This window comes from Medicago truncatula, chromosome 8 (assembly GCF_003473485.1).
Source record: "Medicago truncatula cultivar Jemalong A17 chromosome 8, MtrunA17r5.0-ANR, whole genome shotgun sequence".
Lineage (NCBI taxonomy): Eukaryota > Viridiplantae > Streptophyta > Magnoliopsida > Fabales > Fabaceae > Medicago > Medicago truncatula.
In genome coordinates, this window is record NC_053049.1 from 27,146,574 (window position 1) to 27,168,880 (window position 22,307).

At 34.1% G+C, this 22,307-nt stretch overlaps 4 protein-coding genes across 4 annotated transcripts; 2 read left to right on the plus strand and 2 right to left on the minus strand.

Moving 5' to 3' along the window:
* Nucleotides 1-1,949: 1,949 nt before the first annotated feature.
* On the minus strand, nucleotides 1,950-3,545 carry LOC25502791 (disease resistance protein RPV1). Its single transcript, XM_013590351.3, has 2 exons — nucleotides 2,925-3,545; nucleotides 1,950-2,561 (listed from the first exon to the last, which is right to left on the minus strand). The coding sequence occupies exons 1-2, from the start codon at nucleotides 3,413-3,415 to the stop codon at nucleotides 2,159-2,161; spliced, it is 894 nt and encodes a 297-aa protein (XP_013445805.1). The 5' UTR covers nucleotides 3,416-3,545; the 3' UTR covers nucleotides 1,950-2,158.
* Nucleotides 3,546-5,574: 2,029 nt separating this feature from the next.
* LOC25502792 (mitochondrial outer membrane protein porin of 36 kDa) lies at nucleotides 5,575-8,801 on the plus strand. Its single transcript, XM_013590352.3, has 6 exons — nucleotides 5,575-5,732; nucleotides 5,842-5,909; nucleotides 6,585-6,695; nucleotides 7,578-7,664; nucleotides 7,817-8,025; nucleotides 8,162-8,801. Exons 1-6 carry the CDS (start codon nucleotides 5,684-5,686, stop codon nucleotides 8,466-8,468), a joined length of 831 nt encoding a protein of 276 aa, XP_013445806.1. The 5' UTR covers nucleotides 5,575-5,683; the 3' UTR covers nucleotides 8,469-8,801.
* A 3,631-nt stretch (nucleotides 8,802-12,432) lies between these two features.
* Nucleotides 12,433-15,316, minus strand: LOC25502793 (hypersensitive-induced response protein 1). The gene is made up of 6 exons (XM_013590354.3): nucleotides 15,194-15,316; nucleotides 13,866-14,065; nucleotides 13,587-13,707; nucleotides 13,407-13,498; nucleotides 13,219-13,315; nucleotides 12,433-12,933 (listed from the first exon to the last, which is right to left on the minus strand). Exons 2-6 carry the CDS (start codon nucleotides 14,052-14,054, stop codon nucleotides 12,572-12,574), a joined length of 861 nt encoding a protein of 286 aa, XP_013445808.1. The 5' UTR covers nucleotides 14,055-14,065; nucleotides 15,194-15,316; the 3' UTR covers nucleotides 12,433-12,571.
* Nucleotides 15,317-18,850: 3,534 nt separating this feature from the next.
* On the plus strand, nucleotides 18,851-19,652 carry LOC112417389 (uncharacterized). Its single transcript, XM_024773003.1, has 2 exons — nucleotides 18,851-19,386; nucleotides 19,595-19,652. Exons 1-2 carry the CDS (start codon nucleotides 18,851-18,853, stop codon nucleotides 19,650-19,652), a joined length of 594 nt encoding a protein of 197 aa, XP_024628771.1.
* The last annotated feature ends 2,655 nt before the right edge of the window (nucleotides 19,653-22,307 follow it).

Below are 22,307 nucleotides of genomic sequence, written 5' to 3' on the forward strand. Positions count from 1 at the left end.
TAGCCTCCATCGGCAAAATGCCGCGATTTGTCAAATTGGCTTTAGTAGGTAGTCGATCCCTCAACAACCGCCAAGCAAGGATTGAAACTTTTAGAGGTACCTGTTTGTGCTAGACTAACTCCATATTGTGATGAAGATGAGAGTGTTCATGTGATGTCAATAAGTCATATACCCCACGAACATAATAGCCACCAATCGGATCCGGTAACCACACCCATCTGTCAGTATCAGATTCCTGCAAAGAGACTGTTAGTAATAAAGCCCTACACTCCTCTACCAATTTCTCCTCCCACACCAATAAACGGCGACGCCACTGCCACGCTCCCCCACCATCCTCCACCCCCAACAAGAACATGTTCCTCACCGTGATTGATTTATTGGTGGTTAAGTCAAAAAGTCGCCTAAAGCGCTCACACAACGGAACACTACCACACCAACAATCTCGCCAAAAATCAGTATCTGCTCCATCCCCCACCCTCCTCCTAACACAATCCGTAAACCAACCCTTTCCACCCTCGCCTATCCCATCTCTAATCCTGACTATCTCCCTCCACCACGAAGAACAGCTCCGGCCCCCATCCTCCAAACCACCATCCGCCACACCATACATAGCCACCAACACCCTACGCCACAACCCCTCTCTATCAACTAACAACCGCTAACACCATTTCCCTAACAAAGCAATGTTAAACTCTCTCAATCTCCTAACACCCAAACCCCATACTCCCTCCTCAAACATAAAGAATGCCAACCAATGCAAGTAATTTTTCCTTTTTCCTCACAACCCCCCCAAAAAAATTTATTTAACAAAGAACAGGTTGTATAAAATTTATTGAGATCACACTTCTTATTTCATTGTATAAAATTCAATGACATTTATTATTGTGCAAAGATTAGGTTGAGTGATTGATTTGTTATAGAGACTAATATGTTACATGGAGTAATATTTTTCATCCCTTTTTCACAATATTTTTGGTCTCATGTACCTTCAGGTGCTGGTTTAGTGTTTCAGGTGATATGATATCATTTAGATGTACACAAGCTGACGTTAATGGAATTTCTATGGCATTGAAATATAATTGACCAATTGCAATAGGTGCAATGCCTTCTCTTCGGCTGCGAAATTAACAATGCCTGATAAATTAAGGTGTTTATCTACTGAGACTTTAGTTTTTCTATTATCTGATAGAGCAACTCCAATATTCTCATATTCAATTTAATTTAATTTATAATGTTAGTATCCTTCTGATCTTTTTCATTTTTCCTAATGCAAGTCGTACTCTTTCAGTGACCATATTATCAACTATATGTTCTGCTTCATTTTTTTTTTATACAATCAGCTATATATCCGTCTTTTTTTTTCTTTGTTCTTTGGAGCGCCTATGTCTATGTGCATGCACATGACAATTTTGTAGTCCTTTTTTCAAGCCTTTTTTTTTTTGTGTGTGTTTTTGTTGATGGGTTATTTTATAATATGCTTAGTTAAAAAATACGATAGATAGTTGGTGTGTTTGTCGTTGTTTGTTATACTTATTTGTTACGCGATTGAATAATTACAAATTCGTGTTGGATGTTAAGATGAATCAAGTGTATGCACGATATTAACTTTGTATATATAAGGGTATCTGCTATAGAAATCATGAAATTTGAAAGAAATTAGATATAAGGGCATCTGGTAGAGACAATTTGTTGGGTAGGGACAATTAATTGTATATGCAGTGGTAGGTCTCGAAACTCTAATACCCCAGTTATATGCAGAACAAAAAAAAAAAAACAAGACTCATGTCTTCGTTATTAATTTTAGTCATCCGTGTAAAATATTCCGGTTCGACGTTACATCCGTTAAATCATTCATGTTTAACGATGCGAAAATCCAAATAACTATATACACGTTGATATTTGTATATAATATGCAATCAAAAATACGATAACGATGCGTTTTATTGATATATTGTGTATAAAATAATGAATTTACTGTTTAATTAGATTTTATATAAAAATAATAATAATAGTCGGAATTTTAATCCTTGCTTGGCACGGGTTTCCAAGCTAGTATTAATACAATGATGCTTATCTTTCAACATTGTATTTAAAGCATTAAAACAATTCAAATTAAAAGTTTAGAAAGACGGCACTTGTTCATGATGAATAACTGCATCTATATACCACGGAAACCCATCTTACTATTGAATTGCTCCCTCTGAATATGCAATACATGGTTCCTTGCAGCCTTTAATTCCTCCAAATCTTGTGCATTAAACGTACGCATCCACTTGTCTTGTTTAAGTTGCATGATACGTTCGTATGTAGCCAAAACATCACCCCAATCACTTGAGTCATTTGATTTTGTGGCTTTCTCCAATTTTAGTTCAGCAAGTTGGTACAATGTTGTGATCAATTCTTCCATGTCTGCAAGATTACCTGTTCTAAGGGATTTCTCAAGTTTTTGTTGTGCAATTTGCTTGTATTTGTTGATTCGTCTTTCTAATCCTCCACTTGTTATAGAGTCTAGCTTTTGTAATATGTCCATTGCAATTTGTTCTACTAGCTCAGACTCGTTCCTGTTAATTTTACCAATCAGGGAATTAAGTTTGTGTGACAGGCATCTCAGTCGTCTAATTTGGATTGAACGGTCCAAATTTCAAAGAATATTTTAAATTTTTAAATCTCAAAACTGAACTTCAAATAAACCATACGATCAAGATGAGACAACCATGATGCATTTAACTGTAACAAAGTTGCGACTCCACTAGACCTAGATCCATTTTTTTTTGTACAAACATAGTATAAAGTATAAACTTAATTTTGTCGTAATTAAACTAAAAATTATTGTGTCAAGTATATACTAAAATAGAAATTATTGATTAATTACATCAATCTTCAAATGAGAATTTATCTAATGAGTTAAGGTAAATATTAATTACCTTGTGCCCAAGCAATCCCAGCCAGAGAAATTGGCAGCTTCTGTCAAAGCTAGCCGCCATGTTTGAACCTTATGCATGTCCCTACGTTTTTCTTGCTCTGCCAAAGAAAGCCCATAGCTACCCGTTTGATTCCTTACATTTGTTGGGTTAACATGGTAGAAAATAGGAACTAAAATTTGCCCATTATTTTTCTTACATTCCAAGATTTTCACAAGCTCCTCCAAACACCATCTAGAAGAAGCATAATTTTCCGAAAAGATAATTACGGATAATTTTGCATCATCGATTGCCTTGAGAAGTGAAGGTGATATTTCATCACCTCTTTCGAGCTCATTGTCGATGTAAGTTTTGATTTGAAGTCTGGTTAACGCGGCGTAAAGGTGGCTTGTGAAAGTATAGCGAGTGTCCTCGCCTCTGAAGCTGAGGAAAACGTCGTGGATTTGTTGAGGAATCTTGGGTGTAAAAGAAGGAGGAGGAAAAATGAATGCCATGAGTGTTTGAAAGCTAGCGTGCTATTGAATGGAAATATATACGTTGATTTAAACTTTGAATGTTCCTAAAGAAAAAAACTTGTGAAGGTAACTATATAATGAAAATATGATGATGAAATGGGACCCTATGAATGTCTGAAACAAATGAAATCCACTGTGGTTTCTTCTTTATCTTATCGTTGACGATGACAATATTCTAAAAAAATAGTCAAAAATCTACGCTTAGTTTACATGAACGATGAGAAAATAATTATTTTTTTCAAGTCAACGATTCGAAACATTTTCGTGTTCTGCGGCCGGTGTTGTGTCACACTCGGGTAGGCATAAATCTAAATCAAACAAATAAAATTGAATAAAATTGAGTAAATAGTAAATTGTATCTTTCGTCAATTACTCTCCTGAAATTAACAAAACTTCAATTACCCCATGAAATTGCACAACGTTAATCAATTTACCCCCTACGTCAAATATTTATGTTAGTCAACATAACGTTTTGCAAATACCCCCCTGAAGTTTTGCACTTATGTGCAAAATGCCCCCTAAACTTAAAAATTTATATTTTGTTTTCTTATCCTTAAAAGTGATTGCATTATCACTGAATTGTGGAGCATATTAACTAAGTTTTGACGATATACAACTATATATTGACAATATTGTATAACAAATTCACAATATTTGGTAAACCCTACAATAATGTTCAAAACTCAAGAATATATAAATAAAAGTAATATTGATAACAAAGAAAGTGACAATTAGTCAATTATCAATATTTGAAAAAGATAACATCATTACTTAGTCTAAAAGATAAATCTTTTAATTTCTTTCATTATTATGTGTGCGTCCAATAACTTAATTTGTCACTGTGCCTATATAAGACTATCTCATTGCATATATCCTAAAGTAGAAACATCGTTATTGTTATATTACGTCTCAAAAAGAACATCTAATATGTTTGGTTTAGCATCATATAGTTCATTCCCGTGTTCTGATGCAAATTTGGCCGTGATATTAGGAAGCTACAAATTGGAGCTTCAGTCCAAACACATGTTAATATATCAGTGTTTTTAGTAAACAAGAAGGGTTGGTTTAGATTATTACAAGCAGGATCAAACCAGAAATTCTAGGGCATGTTGTGCAAAGTTTTTCCAAAAAATTCATAGGTTGCTTTATGAACAAGGCGAGTCCTTATGGCGTCTTTCGACAGAAAAAAGGATAAAACAAAGGGAAACGCTGTAAATGCAAAATAAAGGCTAGAAATTTAAAAGCCATAAACTTAAAGAAAAGATAAATTGCATTGCATTTATAATAAAGGTGGTTCGACAAATAATTTTACATACATCATGTATAACTCTTTTATCTCGCGCCGGTACTTCGGGTGTTTTAGAATTTCTATAAGTGATTTGCGGTCTGTTTTTTAATATGGAAAACTACTATTTATACACAGCAAAATAACTGGAAAAAGCCTAATTAACTCCATGATCAACACTCATTCCATTTGGAAACCGCTTGTCTCCCACATTTCCATCAAGGAAACCGCTTCTCTTTGAAATTTAAATTCTTCCAGCCTCAACAGTAATTGCCTGGCTTTGACGAACTTGCATTCTTAGCTTACATCTTGTCGAACTCTAGAGTTTTTAGACCCTTAAACACGCTAAGTCCAAATTTCGTCGAAATTCTCAAGTTGAAGAGAAAATACTTCGTTTCGTGCAAAGATAAAAGTCAACCATGTAGGTCCGCCTCTGTCCTAGATGTATCAACCTAATTGACAACAGTTTGACATTTTTACCTCACAAGACATATAGTTCGAATCTCGGATAAAATATTTGTAAAATAATAATTCATTTCAATATCATTAATAATAATATTATTTTTTTCCACTGAAAAAATATCATTAATAATAATTTCTCCATCAAATAATTAAAATTCTTTAATATTCCATTGCAAAAGCCATAAACCAAAAATAAAAATAAAAATGCATGTGCCTCTAGTTTACACGTACGCAAAAAATTAATCAGTGACTAAACGAAAAAGAATAAAACATCGAAGGGCGAATATTCCGCCAACTCAACAATTGTCCCGATTCTCAAGGCCTCACTCCCTCGTCTTCTAAATCAACGGCCACGATTCCATCTTTACATCTCACGGCTACAGTTCATCCTCTCCCCCTCTAATATTCATTAGGGTTTGTCTTTTTTTCACTTCTCACACCATTTTCATTTTTCACACATTTTCTCGCATTTTCCGCTCTTCACTTTCTCGGGAAAAATCATGGTGAAGGGTCCTGGTCTTTACTCCGATATCGGAAAGAGAGCACGAGGTCATCGATTCTTTCATTCTTTTCGATTTCAGTTTCATTTTTTTTTTTTTTTTTTTTTTATGTATTAATCTTCATGAATATCTAACTCACTGAGAATTTCGATTTTCAGATCTTCTTTTCAAAGATTATCAGAATGATCACAAGTTCACAATCACAACTCAAACTTTAGCTGGAGTGGTAATTTTTTTTCAATTTTTTTTTAAGAATTTGTTCATATGATTTTTTTTTTGTTGTTTGTTGTTATTTTCTAGGTTTTGTTGCATGTTTTACATTTTAGAAAAATAAAACTAGGATGATGAAACCATGAACTATTTATTTTTTTGGTGGTGTTCGGGATTCAATTCCCGGACTTTGCATTCCTTACTAACCGAGCTAAGCTGACGGGAACAAACCATGAACTATTTTGAAATAATGGGTATTAATTTGAAAATGATTCAAGTTTTATTTTGAAACAATAAAAATAAACTTGAAAATAGTTTTTAGTTTTAAATCAGGCAAAGGGAAACTTTTTATTAATTAAAGTGGCAGTAGTAGTCATTTTACTACTGTCTCCGGTGGGATTTAAACTCCGAGCTTACCGGGCTAAGCTCTGACCTTCTCTCAAGGTCTCGGGTTTGAGTTTCACTAGTGTCAATTTCGGTGGTATAGTTTGGGTTCTTCGAAAAGAGGCTTAGCTCTGACTACTGTGCTAGCACCTCAAGTCTATATTTCAGAATGATTCAAGTTAACTAGTTGAAGTTTTTAGATTTCACTATAGTTGTGAGGATTGTTAGTTAGGTTGAAATTTTAATTCTTTGGTTTGTTGTAAAAGCTGAGTTTTTGGTGTTTGATGGTTTTAATTGGTTTATTCAGGAAATTACTTCAGCTGGAGTCAGGAAAGGTGAGGCATTTTTGGCTGATGTGAGTACCAAGGTGAAGAACAAGAACGTCACTACTGATATCAAAGTGGACACTAACTCAAATGTGAGTCTAAATTTCTTGCTCAGATAATTTTTACTTGAAATAACACTTGGTGAACCATTTTGCAATTATGAAATTAGTAGTTGCATTGTTTGGCTCCGATGTAGTTCTCTAGTTTTTTAAAATTTAAGATGGATTTCCATTTCCCTGGGTTGCTTGCTTATGATATATTACCTCTTTATTTTTTGGTTTTTGGTTATGTGATGCAATTTTTTATTGAAATTATGTTGGCCCTTGTTTGGATAAATAACTTAGTTTAAGTTTATAGCAAGAGATCTTATCATGATAAGCGCTTATGTATTAGCTATCTCTATAACAACAGATAAAATAAGCTGTTTTCATAAGCTATCCTGGAGAGCTTATGAAAACTGCTTATGAACATGTCATGAGCTGTTCTCATATGTTCTCCCAAACAGTCTCTTAATTGGTTATGTTAGTAGATAAGCTCAAAAAAGCCAATCTAACGAGTCAAGCCCTTTTTTTCATTGTACATGACCATTTCTACAACATAATCATCTGCCATGATATTTTTATTAAGAATTTGAGAACTCTTCATATTAGTCAACTATTGTATTCATAAGCATCTGTTTGGATATGCGTTTAGCTATCCACATTTTTTTTGAAATCATGGCAATAAACCATGTTAATGCAGATCCAAACAGGCGCCAAGTCTTATACAAGTAGTTGTCCGGATGTCTAGTGATATTAGAGTTCTTGTCATGTGTCTTATGTTTGATTGAATACCATTCACCTGCACACAACCATTACTGTGGATGAAACGCAGATCCAAACAGGCACCAAATCTTATACAATAAGTTGTCTGAATGTCTAGTAAGATTATATAGTTCATGTTATGCGTCTTATGTTTGATTGAATTCCATTCAGCTGCGCACAACCATTACTGTGGATGAAACAGTGCCTGGACTCAAGACTATTTTTAGCTTCATTTATCCAGAGCAAAAATCTGGCAAGGTAACATGCGTTTTTCATTATTCTATCTTGTAATGTGTTACTTAATTATTAGTTTTATTGTATTCACTTATGCCAATATTGAATTGTTGATACTTCCCAATTGTTATCCTGAATAATGTTTGTATAATCTCTACTTCCCTGGAGTTTTATAGGTGGAACTACAGTACCTTCATGATTATGCTGGGATCAGTACAAGTATTGGGTTGACAGCAACTCCCACTGTTAACATCTCTGCTGTGCTTGGAAATAATTTGGTTTCTGTTGGATCAGATGTTTCCTTTGAGACTTCTTCTGGCTCCTTGAACAAGTGCAATTTTGGGTTGAATGTTACTCATGCTGACCTTATTGCTTCTCTGACTGTGTAAGTAGTTGTCCAAAGGCTTTTATAATGAATTGTGATGACATAACTCATTTCATGGAGTGTTGTCTATGTTGCTGTACAACATGAATTGTTCTCCTGATTGTTTGTTCTGTTTTTTTTGTTGTTGATGATGCAGCAATGATAGAGGTGATTCCCTCAATGCCTCGTATTACCATGTTGTGAGCCCACTGACAAACACTGCTGTTGGGGCGGAGCTTTCACACTCCTTTTCCAGCAATGAGAATGTACTAACCATTGGCACACAACATGCTCTTGACCCAGTAACCTTGTTGAAAGCTAAGGTGAACAATTATGGTAAGGCAAGTGCTCTGATCCAGCATGACTGGAGCCGACAAGCACGTTTCTCTCTTGTTGGGGAAGTTGATACTGCTGCCATTCAGAAGACTGCAAAGGTTGGTCTTGCTTGTGCCTTGAAGCCTTAGAATTGGTGATTTTGTGATTGATAGGTTGCTTTGTCTGGTGGTGGAGACAATAAGTTTAGTGGTAGGGTTTCACTTTCCCATGAACCTTTTGGTGTCCTTCATTTTGGAGCTATTAAATTTCTTCATATTTTGGTTGGTTCAGGGTGCAAAATCAATAAGAGCAGAGGACAATTTTTAAAATTGTAGTTATTCAACAATTCCACCTGAACCTTCATTGGTTTAGATGCACCTTTGAGTAAGTTTTTGAGCATGGAAGGTGATAATCATGCGATATGAATGTTGTCGAGTGTATATCGAAGCTCTGGTTTATGCTTTGTATGACGTATTTCCTTACATTTTCTTTTTCTGGTTTTTTTTTTCCTTTAAAAAATTAACATAGTAGTGCATATTAAATCTATAAGAGAACCCAAAAAAATCTACCAGGGTTGAGTTTAGAAGTTGATAATTACAGCACGGTAATGTACAGAAATGAACCTAATGTACAATTAATATCTTCTTACATAAAATGCATTAGGACGTGATAATGAAAGATGTGGATGTGGAAGAAAACATACTCATACGTGCAATTTACGTAGGCTGTGTTTGGTAACACAAAAAAGCTAGCTTATAACTTGTTGGATTAGCTTATAAGCTCGTTAGATGAAAACATGACGGTTCTATTTGGTAAAAAGAAGCTATAAGCTAGCTGGTAGTTTGTAGCTGATAGCTTATAGCTGAAAAGCTTGTTTATTAAAAATAATGTGTTTGGTAAAATTAGCTGTTGAAGTAGCTGATAAATATAAAATGACATAAAAGGACATGTGTTTTTTTAATATACATATAGACACGCATTTTTTTTGTAGTGTATTTATTTTTTAATATTTTTAATTATAGTTAAATATGTTTTTGGTTCCTATAAATATTCAAACTTTTGGTCTTAGTCTCCATAAAAAAATTCTTCGACCTTTAATCCTAAAAAAAAATTCACTAACAATTTTGATCTCTGTTTAATGAGTCCCAAAAATAAGAGAAATGTGGAAACAAAATGTGAGGTAGAATATATAAAATTTTACAACGTACAATAGACTAGTTATTTTTTCTTTTAAAAAAAAAATAGGCTAGTTATTTTTTGTGTGGTGTATGACAGATTAGTTATAACAAAATATAAAGCATTTCCATAAAAAATATTATATATATATATATATATATATATATATATATATATATATATATATATATATATATATATATATATAAAGTGCTCCTTAAAAAAACGGCATTTTATTTAAGGGAAAAAATGGGGCGGTTATAAAGATGAATATGGGTACTTGTTTAATTAAAAAAATAATTAATTAAATTAATAAGGTTAAAGTTGGAAGAAAATATAAAAAGCTATCAGCTATAAGCTAAAAAGCTACTTGAAATAGCTTTTCAAAAAACGCTATAAGCTCATGAAAAAAGCTTGTTACCAAACACGTCACGTTTTCTTCTAACGAGCTTATAAGCTAAGCTAACAAGCTATAAGCTAGCTTTTTTGTGTTACCAAACACAGCCGACGTGTTTGGTAATAAGCTTTTTTCATGAGCTTATAGCGTTTTTTGAAAAGCTATTTCAAGTAGCTTTTTAGCTTATAGCTGGTAGCTTTTTATATTTTCTTCCAACTTTAACCCTATTAATTTAAATTAATTATTTTTTTAATTAAACAACTACCCATGTTCATCTTTATAACCGCTCCATTTTTTCCCTTAAAAAAAATACCACACAAAAAATAACTAGCCTATTTTTTTTTCAAAGGAAAAAATAACTAGTCTTTTGTACGTTGTAAAATTTTATATATTCTAGCTCACTTTTTGTTTCCACCTTTCTCTTAATTTTGGAATACATAAAGCAGAGATCAAAATTGTCGGTGATTTTTTTTTTAGGATTAAAGGTTGAAGAATTTTTTTATGGAGACTAAGACCAAAAGTTTGAATATTTATAGGGACCAAAAATATATTTAACTATAATTAAAAAATAAATACATTATAAAAAAAATGTGTGTGTCTATATGTATATTAAAAAAAAAAAAAAAATTCTTTTATGTTATTTTATACTTATCAGCCACTTCAACAACTAATTTTACCAAACACGTTATTTTTAATAAGCAAGCTTTTCAGCTATAAGCTATCAGTCATCAGCTAGCTTTTCAGCTATCAGCTATTAACTAGCTTATAGCTTATTTTTACCAACGACCCCTTTTTATAAGAAAATGTAGAATTACTATTTTAGTGGTATGTTTTAGTGTTTTACCTTTCCCATACTCAAAGAAACAAAAGAATGTTTTTTTTAAGCTAATTAGCCCACCAGAATTGAACAAAAATGAAAATGAATGAAAAGTGATGAAAAAATTAGCAGCAGCATATATATAATAAATGTTCATTTACATTTTCATTAACCATAACCTTACCTACATTTTCCTCTAGAGTCTGGACCCTATAATATTGACTATACAAGCAACTTTTATGAGTAACATAACCACCAAAATTTATTTCTCATTCCATAATCTCAAATATAACCTACACACGCATTTTTCTCCCTATCGATTTACACTGATAAACTCGTTTTCATTGCCTGTTTTTAGAGGAAAAGTTTAGGTGTTATGTGGAGACCTGTCGTTCATTCAATTCCTGAAAATAGATAAGGGACGCCTTTTATTGTTCTAGTAACATAAATCCTTGTAAATATTGAATTGATGTTGACTGAGTAATTAATAAAATTTAATTAGATATAGACATGTTCGGTGTAGGCACATCAGAACCATTCAAATTTTTTGATAACTTTTAAATTTTGTTTAATATAAATAAGTTTTTTGATCTGGATGACCACAAATTTGGTAATTGTGTGCGGTCACAGACTTGTAACTGCACTCAAACATGATCCGTAATTAATTGATACATTCCAATAGAAGTTACACAATTATGAAAAAAACAAGGAGAAATTCTTGGAACGAACCTAACCTATCATTCTTGCAAACAACAAAATAAAATATGACACATTGTTGTTTTCTTTTAAAATAATTATAAAAAAATAAAGGGTTAAATATATTTTTGGTTCTTATAAAATAGAGACCTTTCAAGTTTAATCCTTACTTAATTTTAATAGATTTTTTAGTCCCTACAAAAAAGAATTACTTCTAATTTTAGTCCCTATTACAACAAAGTTTGTTTAATTATCCTTAAACTCTTAAACTTTTGAACAATTTTTTTGAGACAAGTTTAAAACACTATGAAAGGTTCACTTACTAAAATTTAGAATTTTTTAACATGAAACGAATTAAATATGAATTTTTCAAAACGGCAAAAGTTAAAAATAAAATTAACAAAATCTGGACGTAGAAATCAAATTTTGTGACAATTTTTTGCATAGGAACTTTTAGTAATGTTCTTAACACGTCTGTAAAAAATTGTTCAAAAACTCGAGAGTTTAAACATAAATTAAACAAATTTGAATTGAGGAGGGACTAATACTGAGTGCAGATTTTTTTTTAAGGACTAAAAGAACCATTAAAATTAAGTAAAGACTAAACTTGAAAGACCCCATTTTATAGGGATCAAAAACATATTTAACCCAAAAATAAATCAACTAGTCCTTTCTCTCTCTCTCCACCACCACAGATTAAAACATAACATGTCGTTGTTTTTCCACCATGAGTGAAATTTGCTTATAATTAGTAATGGAGGGAGTATGTTACAATTCAAATGGACTCTAAGTAAACTCATTCAAATACTCACTTCTATCCTTAATTCTAACAATAGGACAAATACTTTATTGTCTATGCAAATAAAAAAGAACAAGCCATAAGTGAAGCACTTCTGCACACTGTTATTTCTATCTCCGAAGAGAAAAAAATGTGCTACATTTGTCTATTCACAACTCCAGAAGGAAAAAACACGAAGGCATAAAGACATTAGGTATGGAAGGGCATATAAACATCCCAAACTAGTTATAATAAGTGATAGACAAAATCGATAAATACTCTACTATCTTTAGAATATAAATTCCTAAAGTTTTTATTATGTGATATCTATGAAGTATATACCAACACAGACGGGGACACAAAACACGACACTGACATGTCTCAAACTTCAAGGCCGAGCGACATTCCCATGGAGAAGACCATCTCTGACTTGTGAAGAAATATCTTTTACAACACCTGGTCCGTGTGGAACAAAAACAGAATTGGACTTTGAGGATGCGCCAATCTCCTTCAATGTGTCAAAGTATTGGGTCACAAGAACCATGTCCATGACATCCTTTGATGATGTCCCGGGGACATTCTCTGCAAATGCTAGAACACTGTCCCTAAGCCCGTCAACTATGGCTTGACGCTGACGAGCTATTCCAAGCCCTGCTAGATACTTTGATTCTGCATCTCCCTCTGCCCTTTTTATGTGCAGAATCTTCTCTGCTTCAGCTTTCTCACTTGCAGCCATCCTAAATCTTGCAGCTATTGCCAATGATTGAAACACAGAGTAAAATAACAGAAAAGAAAATGTCAAGCCTTTAACGTGTTTTGCTAAAAACAAGACTTTAGCAGTGAAGTTGTGCATTTGAGAGGATATCCATTCCATACTGATACAATAGTTTCTTTAATCTAATTTTTTTGAACTTAAAAAGGTTAATGACCGTAAATTTATACGATATATGTTCCATACATATTTTTTTTCTTTCTAATTTTAAAAAAGAGTAATTTGTGCCCAGCTAAAAATATATGCTATTATGGAAAGCATACCAGCATTTATCTCATTCATGGCTTTCTTCACATGCTCATCTGGTTCAATATCCACAATGAGAGTCTGAACTATCTCATATCCATAAGCTGACATGGCCTTCATATAAACAAGAAGTGAAAAACCAAAATTCATGAATGCTATTGCTAACAGCTTAGTACTTGAAACAGACAAAGAGAAAAGGAATTACCTTTTCAAGTTCTTCCTCAACAGCTTTTGCAATTTCATTCTTCTGTTCAAAAGAAGAATCTAGTCCCATTTTTGGAACAGTTGCCCGGATAACTGAAATAAGAAATAGGAATTAATCAGTTTCATCAAGGAGAAGTAACAAAAAAAGATTGTATTAGGAGATTAGACTACAAATCAACACCATCAAAGACATAGGCTTGGATCTGTTCTCTCGTATTGGTAAGTCTGTAAAAAGCATCCACCGCCTTTTCTGCCAGTGCTCGATATTGAACAGATGCAACCACAGTCACAAAAACATTGTCCTGATTGGATGTAATATTAATTTGTAAGAACATACATGCAACATTAATTTGTAAAAATGAGGTAAGAACATACACGCAACATTAATTTGTAAAAATGAACAGATACTAATCATCATCATATTTGTTTTACTTATGAATTTTAGTTTTTCAGAACAAACCTTTGTCTTGGTTTCACAGCGAACATCTAGTTGTTGCACACGCAAAGAAAGGTAACCAGCTATTTGTCTGCCCATGAACCAGGGCACACAGTGGCAACCAGGTTCAAGTACATCCTCATATTTCCCAAAAACTTCTCGGATTGCTACTGTTGATTGTTCCACTTGAAGACAACCTAGAGCTAGTCCCATATTTAGAAGCCCTGAAAATAAATAGTCAGAAAATCTAATAAGTTTCCTAAGAAGTCCTTTTAAGTTTTGATTTTGAATACTCGCTACATGTTATAGGCTATAGCGATGCTGATAGGATCAAAGAATAAAATACTGGATAACAACTTGCTTTGTGCCACCGACACTTCTAATAGAAGGTGTAACACTGTGTCTTACACGTGCCTGGACACACACTGACACGACATCGACACATGTGATTACATTTACATTGAATTGTCATTTTGTCAAAATTTTATCGGTGTCAATGTCTGGTGTCCGTGTATGTGTCTGTGCTTCATAGATAACTGGTAATCTGTGTTGACGAACAAACAAGCCAGATTACAAGAAAAAGAAAATAAAATGGGATAGAACAATGTCTAACAGCCCTGTACAAATAGCTCCCTTCACCGGAGAAGCATTATCTGCGACCTCACTATCTCACTAAAACAGAAATCCCAGATAGTTTTTCTCGTCCCCCATTTATTCCTTATATAACTAACTCATCATTACTTATCAGTCACTCATTTCCATCCTTCCTCGGCCAGCTCAGCGCCCCCAACCTCCTTATCAGTGGCATGGCATGTTTCATGTAGTAGACCCCTCCACGTCTTAGGCCCAATTCTCTCATTAGGACTCAGCTGACCCAATCCTTCCAAGTTCCTCTTAAAATGCCTATGACAGATCGCAGATGAGAGTGAAACTTTTTGTAGGGTTCTCTAGGGTATTATTTCCTCAAACCTTCTAAATGTTATTCTGCATTGTATATCTTTTTCTTCTCTTAACATAAATGAAACCCTCTCTCCCCAACCTCTTTGTTCTTTGTCTTATAAGATTAGGATACAAGATCAAAGATGGTGTCTCCTCAAGAAGTTGGATTCTCTTGGTTTTTATCAAATGCCACCCCTTAAAATGATTTCCATTACGTTCCTAATTGTATTTTAGACATACATTATCATACTTTCACAATATATATTACCCTAACTTTCTCAACAATTAAAAACCATATTGCATTGAAACTTGTCAAAATGCTATGATAATCATCATGAAAAATCCAAACAAATATTTAAAAAAGAGAAAGAATAAAAGAACAGCGTAGAAAAGACAGAGAATGGAAGTTTCACCTCAATGCTAGAGAAAAGAGAAGAATGAAATGGGTGCCTCAATTTCCACGCTTTACCTGTGATTTGCATCTTCCTTTTTTCTTTTCTTTTTTATTACATATTTTGTTGCTACGTGCATTTCTTTCCATTTTGGACATGCCAATCCGTCCATTACTATACTTTTAGTGTATAAATGTCTAATTAGTATTACATATTCTAGACATATGTGCATTTATATAGTGTATTTACTACAAAACTATAGTAATGGATGTTACCATTTATTTTAGAAAATGGAGATAATCTCAACTCATACTTTTCATCCTCACTAAATTTCAAGATACAATTTTTTTTATTTCAAATTCAAATCGATCCAAATTTGTTAGGTTGAATACCAAGATTGGGGTTCAAATCGTATATGTGAGTTTTCAATGATTATTGTCATTTCGTATATTTGTCTCCAAAAAAATACAAACCAAATTATTTTTTTATTTTTTTTGAAGGAAGCAAACCAAATCTTGAAACCCGGAGGATAGAACAAAATCAAATAATATTAGATATGTTCGTTTCTTGGAATTCACTAATTAGATTGGATTTTAGATCATTTTTCTAAAACTAAACCAAACGAATTACACTGCATAAATAAATTTGTAATACTTATTAAATTATTTCCTTAAAAATACACATTTTTTTTGACACAATATACATTTTTATTTTTATTAGTATACTCTCTCCATTCCTTTTCTTTTGATGTTTTAGAACTTCAACTATATTCCAAAATTTTTGATGTTTTAGTGAATTTATGATTGTTTTTTCAAGTTTACCCTTGATGGAAAACACAATAAACTATTAAAGTAGTTGTGACTTTTGGTTTATCACATGTGAATTTAATGATAAATAAGGAAATTTAAATAAAAAACACACAAGTGTTTATATACTTTAATTACTCCTTAAAACTTGTGTCAAAAGCTAAAACATCAAAAGAAAAGGAATGGAGGGAGTAATATATTGCATTAATATATTGTTGGTTTTTAAATTTTTGACAAATGTTTTTAATTTTTTTAAAACAATATTAAGATAAAACTACGCTCGTCTCGTCGTCCTATGCATTAAGTTAAGGTAACAATTTTGTGCTTTATCTTTTTTCACGTCATTTTTTTGCTTTTGATCAATTTGCATGTGGATTTTCAAGCAGCAAGTCTGAAATTCATATGAAAACATGAGTGAAGAACCAAATATTTGAACCTTAAGAGCTCCTATCGAAATGAAATCATATATTTAAATCTTGAAAATCCATATGCAAATTGATCAAAATGTTGCGAAAAAAGATAAGTGGCAAAACCGTTGTCTGAAATCAGGGACGAAATGAGAAATTTAGTTTAGGGGGACCGAATTTAAGAATATAACTTAGTAAACCAAATTTTATATATTCATAAGATACTCATCTAAAATTATTAAGGTGCTAACTTACATCCACCTAAAAACACTAAGGTACAAGTTAGCAAGCTACACCCATCTAAAATTATTAAGGTGCAAGTTAGCAACCTACACCTAGGGATGAGAATAGGCTAGGCCGGCCTACAGGGGCCTAGGACCTAGCCTACGACAAGCCAGGCCAGGCCATGCTTTTTTCTTAAATAGAGAAGGCTTAGGCTTTTTTAGAAGCTTATTTAGCTTAAAAGGCCAGGTCACTAGCCATTCAAAAAGCCTCTTAGGCCTATTAGACCGGCCTATTTAAGTAAATATGAATATTATTATTTATTATTATATTATATTTTGTACGTTGAATTAGGATAAAAATTTGTTGACTTTTTCAGTAATTTAAGTTTATTAGTATACATTAATTTTTTGCATATTTAAATGTATTATTATAAACTAGAATAGAAATATGATACAATACATAGTTAAATTCTCTAAAAATTCATGTTGATTATCGAAAGAGAGTTTGATTGATATATTAGTTCGCTAGCCTATTTAAACTTAGATTACATTGCTTATTTAAAGATGTTCATTTGAAATAGGCTTTTAAACAGACTAACAGGTCGTATCAGGCTTTCAGAAGGCCAGCTCAGGCCCAAAAAGTAAGTCTATGACAGACCTTTGATCAGGCTTAGGCCTTCAAAAAATTTGGCATACCAGGCTCAGGCCTTGTAAAGCTTAGCTTGGCCTAACCTATTCCCACTCCTATACACCCACTTGATTATTTACACTCATTTTTATAAGTATTACTAAGGTGCAAATTAACAATCTTCACTGAGGCGGCGCATGCTATTCGTGAGACTGTTTTCAACCATTTTTCCAATCACTTTAAGTCAAGGGGAGTAAGGCGGCCAACTGTAGATGGTCTAAATTTTCGCCGACTTTCATTGGTTGAAGCGGGTACTTTAACTAAGCCGTTCTCTTTAGAGGAAGTGAAACAAGCTGTTTGGGATTGTGACAGTTACAAGAGTCCAGGTCCTGATGGTGTTAGTTTTGGTTTTATTAAGGAATTTTGGAATTTACTGAAGGATGATTTGTTTCGGTTCATGGTGGAGTTTCATCGAAATGGAAAGTTGACAAAGGGTTTAAATTCTACTTTTATTGCTCTCGTCCCAAAGGTGGATAGTCCTCAAAGATTGAATGATTTCCGACCTATTTCATTGATTGGTAGTTTATCCAAGATCCTTGCTAAGTTTCTTGCAAATAGAATTCGACATGTTATAGGTACGGTGGTGTCTGAATCCCAGGCGGCTTTTGTTAAAGGGAAACAAATTTTGGATGGAATTTTAATTGCTAACGAAGCTGTCGATGAAGCGACCCGGTTGAAAAAAGATATACTTTTGTTTAAGGTAGATTTTGAAAAAGCATATGATTCCGTTGATTTCTTTTAACTGGACTCTGTTATGGCAAATATGAATTTTCCGACAATTTGGAGGAAATGGATGTTCGAATGTGTTGGAATGGCAAAGGCGTATGTTTTAGTTAATGGTAGTCCTACATCCGAGTTCCCTTTACAGTGGGGTCTTCGTCAGGGTGACCCCTTGTCGCCATTTTTATTTTTGATTGCTGCTGAGGGCCTTAATGAGTTAATGAAAGCTGCTGAGGGGGCGCACCAGTTTACAGGTTATGGTATTGACGCTGAAGCTGAGGTTTGCGGATGACACCTTAATTATGGGTGAAAAAAGTTGGTTGAATGTTCGTACAATGAAGTCGGTGTTGCTTTTATCTGAGGAACTGTCGGGTCTCAAAGTAAATTTTCACAAGAGTATGTTGACTGGTGTAAATATTCTGGGTTCTTGGTTGTCAGAGGCCGCTATGATGTTGAATTGTCGAAGAGGCACCATTCCTTTTGTTTATTTGGGGCTGCCTATATGAGGGGATTCTGGGAAACTTTCTTTTTGGAAACCTGTTGTTGACCGTATTGTTTCTCTCTTGTCGTCGTGGAACCACAAGTTTCTATCTTTTGGTGGTCGTTTGGTCCTTTTGAAATCATTCATGTCCTCTCTTCCGGTTTACTTTCTTTCCTTTTTCAAAGCCCCTGCAGGTATAATTTCTTCTATCGAATCTGTTTTTTTTAAAAAAATTTGGGGGGGATGTGAGGATTATAGGAAAATTGCTTGGATAAAATGGGAGTCCATTTGCACTCCAAAGGAGGAAGGAGGGTTGGGGGTTAGGTGGGTGGGTGCCTTTAATTTATCTTTAATGGGTAAATGGTGGCGGAGGATGTTGGTGGAAAAGGAGGAATTGTGGTACCGTGTACTTAAAGCTCGGTACGGTGAGGAGGGGGGTCGTTTGAAAGAGGGAGATAGTCATTGCTCGGTTTGGTGGCGGTCTATGAATAGGATTCATGATGGGGTGGGTGAGGGAGTTGGTCACTGGTTTGATAATAATGTTCGTAGGGTTGTTGGAAATGGTAGGGGTACCTCTTTTTGGCATGACATTTGGGTTGGGGAAATCCCTTTGAAGTTTAAATTTCTCTGCCTTTTTGAGTTGTCTGTTGATAAGGAGTGTTCGGTGGAGGTGATGAGGACAGGATTAAGGGCGGTTGTTGGGAGGGAGAGGTTATGGCGTCGTCGTTTATTGGCGTGGGAGGAGGAGAGTGTGAGGGAGTGTCTTGTGTTATTTCATAACATTGTTTTACAGGAAAACGTCGAAGATACTTTGAGGTGGCTGCTAGACCCTATTCATGGCTATTCGGTAAGGGGGGCATACCGCTTCCTTACTACCTCGGTTGACAGGTTAGATAGGTCTCAAATTGTCGACGTTTGGCATCAGCATATCCCTTCTACGATGTCGGTGTTCGCTTGGCGCTTGTTCCGTAACAGACTTCCAACTAAAGACAATTTGGTGCGGCGGAGGGTTCTTTCTCAGGCCGACGCGACCTGTGTGTTTGGTTGCGGGTGTCAGGAAACATAACACATTTATTTTTGGAATGTGATATTTTAGGTTCCCTTTGGTCTCTGGTTTGGCTTTGGCTAGGTATATCTTTTGTCTCACCTGTTGATCTTTATCAACACTTCACCCAATTTATTAATATGCCTGGATTGCCTAGATTTACGCACATGTTCTTCAGGGTTATTTGGTTCACTTCGGTATGGGTTCTATGGAAGGAAATGAAGGACCATGTGTTTAAAAATACGACATTGGCACCGTCCATAGTCATAGAAAAGGTCAAATTGACATCTTTTTCTTGGTTAAAGTCAAAACAGGCAACTATTACGTACAACTATCATGACTGGTGGAAGCAACCGCTCCTTTGTATGGGCGTCCACTAGTAATTGTTTTTGTAACACCCCGTTCCCAATAATCAATTAATCAATAAATAACGTGCATCAGAGTATTAACCCAAACGGGCATGTCACACTACTAATTCAAAATTTCTTAAATAGAATATAAAACTATATAATTAATCATCCTCCAAATCATCATTAATTATGCAACGGAAATATTTTCTTAACATCAAATAATCATCACATCCAACATGTTAATCCTCCAATAAAATTTTGGCGTTAAAGCCTCAACGACATAATTCAACAATCAATAGGGCTACAACATTAAGTTCCAAAATTTGATAGCATATATAGGAATAAAAGAAGCATTAAAATCCCATCCCATGTATCAGAGCCCTAGACACATTGAGCCACCACCTACTACTCAGGATCACCTGCAAGTTACCCATAGGAAGGACAACATTTTCAAGCAGAAGGGGTGAGATTCACAAACAATAATAATAATAATATATAATAACATCAAATGAATCTAACACCCTATAATATCAATGATTATTCAATATGCATAAGTATTTTCATAATCAACAACATCATCCAGATATAGCAATTCAATCAACATCATCAATTCATGTAATGACATGACAACACCCCTAAGACTCCTCGACAAATGCAGCCATGCATGTGGTACCATATTCAGGGCCGGAGCCCTCACCGCTACATAAGTCCTCACCGCTAAACACCGCTTTGAACAACTAGTGTTCCACCGCTTTGAACGACAAGACATTCCAGAGCCGAAGCTCTCCCACTTTTATGCTTATGCAACTAACCCACTTGTGTATATCTACATACAACTCAACTAATGCATATATATATATATATATATATATATATATATATATATATATGACATACAACTTCATCACAACCAATCCAACATCAGAAAAATGTATAATTAATGTCAATCATACTAATACATCAAGTCATTCAACGTAACATATTTTCACTTGGTTTCATACCCACTTCAATCCACAAATACATTAAACTATACCAACTCGATTAACAATGTGTTTAGTAGGATTCAGGGTATATATAATGGTCTTACAAGTTGAAAGGAACACTTAGAAATACTCAAAAGGATCCCCTAGTGCACGAGGCAAAGTTCAAAAGTGGCTGACTAAGGTCATCTTCGCTTAAGCGACGGCCAGTTCGCTTAAGCGACCGACTCACAGAAAGTCTGGGTTCCGCTCGCTGACGGTTCGCTTGAGCGAACTTCTGGCAGAATCAAAATGGTTTTTCGCTTACGGGTTCGCTCATTGTTCGCTTAAGCGAACGGGCAAAATCGCATTCTGGGCAGCTTGCTTGAATGCTCGCTTAAACGACGGGTCGTTCGCTTAAGCGACCATTCATCTGGGCAGTGCAAAAACCTACAGGTTCAAACCTCTTCTCACTCCAAAAACCCAATTTTAATCCCCTGATCACCCAAAACGTTTTCCAGCAGATGTTTACAGGTCCTATACACAACTAAGCATCTAAAGGAACACAAAACAGGCATCAACAACAACAATTCAGATCATTCCAACAATCATACAAAACTTCTCCAATTTATCCAACCGATTCTAATTTCATTCAAATTCTGATCACATCAGCATTATAGATTAGGAATTCATTCTGAACATCAAAATACAACACATTAAACACGATCCTCACACCATTCCTTTCAAAACCAGCCCAACCCTAATTTCCCAATTTTTATCTCAAGAACAATTCATGTTAAACAATTTTCAGAATTTACATACTATTATTATTGAGAGATAGTCTCACCCTTACCTTAGATTTGTAGAAAGATTGCACAACAAAATCGGTTTCTAGGCTCTTCTCTCTTGTTCTTGCTTTTCCTCTCCAAAACTTGTTTTACGTGAAACGTTTTCTGACTTCTCTTTTCTTAACTCCCCCTTTATTTCATTAAAATCCCTTAATTTTTATTAAATCCTAATTAACTCCCCACATTTCAAAATAACTTTATTTCTCATATTATTCTAATTATATTGAAATAAATCATATAATAAAATAATACACATCACATAAATCACAAATATTATTTAAAATCACATAAAAGACTCTAAAATAAATAAAATAACGACTAGGACGTTACAGTTTTTGCTTGTTTTGGTGTTGGTCGGTGCGGCTTGTTTAGCACTTTGTTATTGTAAATACTTTTGGATGGTTTCTCCTTTGCACGCCTTGTGCGGAGTAAACCATAGTTATTAATATATTCCATTTTTGTTTGTTCGAAAAAAAAAATCTTCACTAATTTACACCCACTTTCATTCCAAATATTGTCACATGTGAAGGGGAAAAAATACAATACATTGTCAAAAAGAAGAACTAAATTGTCAAAAATAAAATATATACATTGCAAAAAAAAAAAA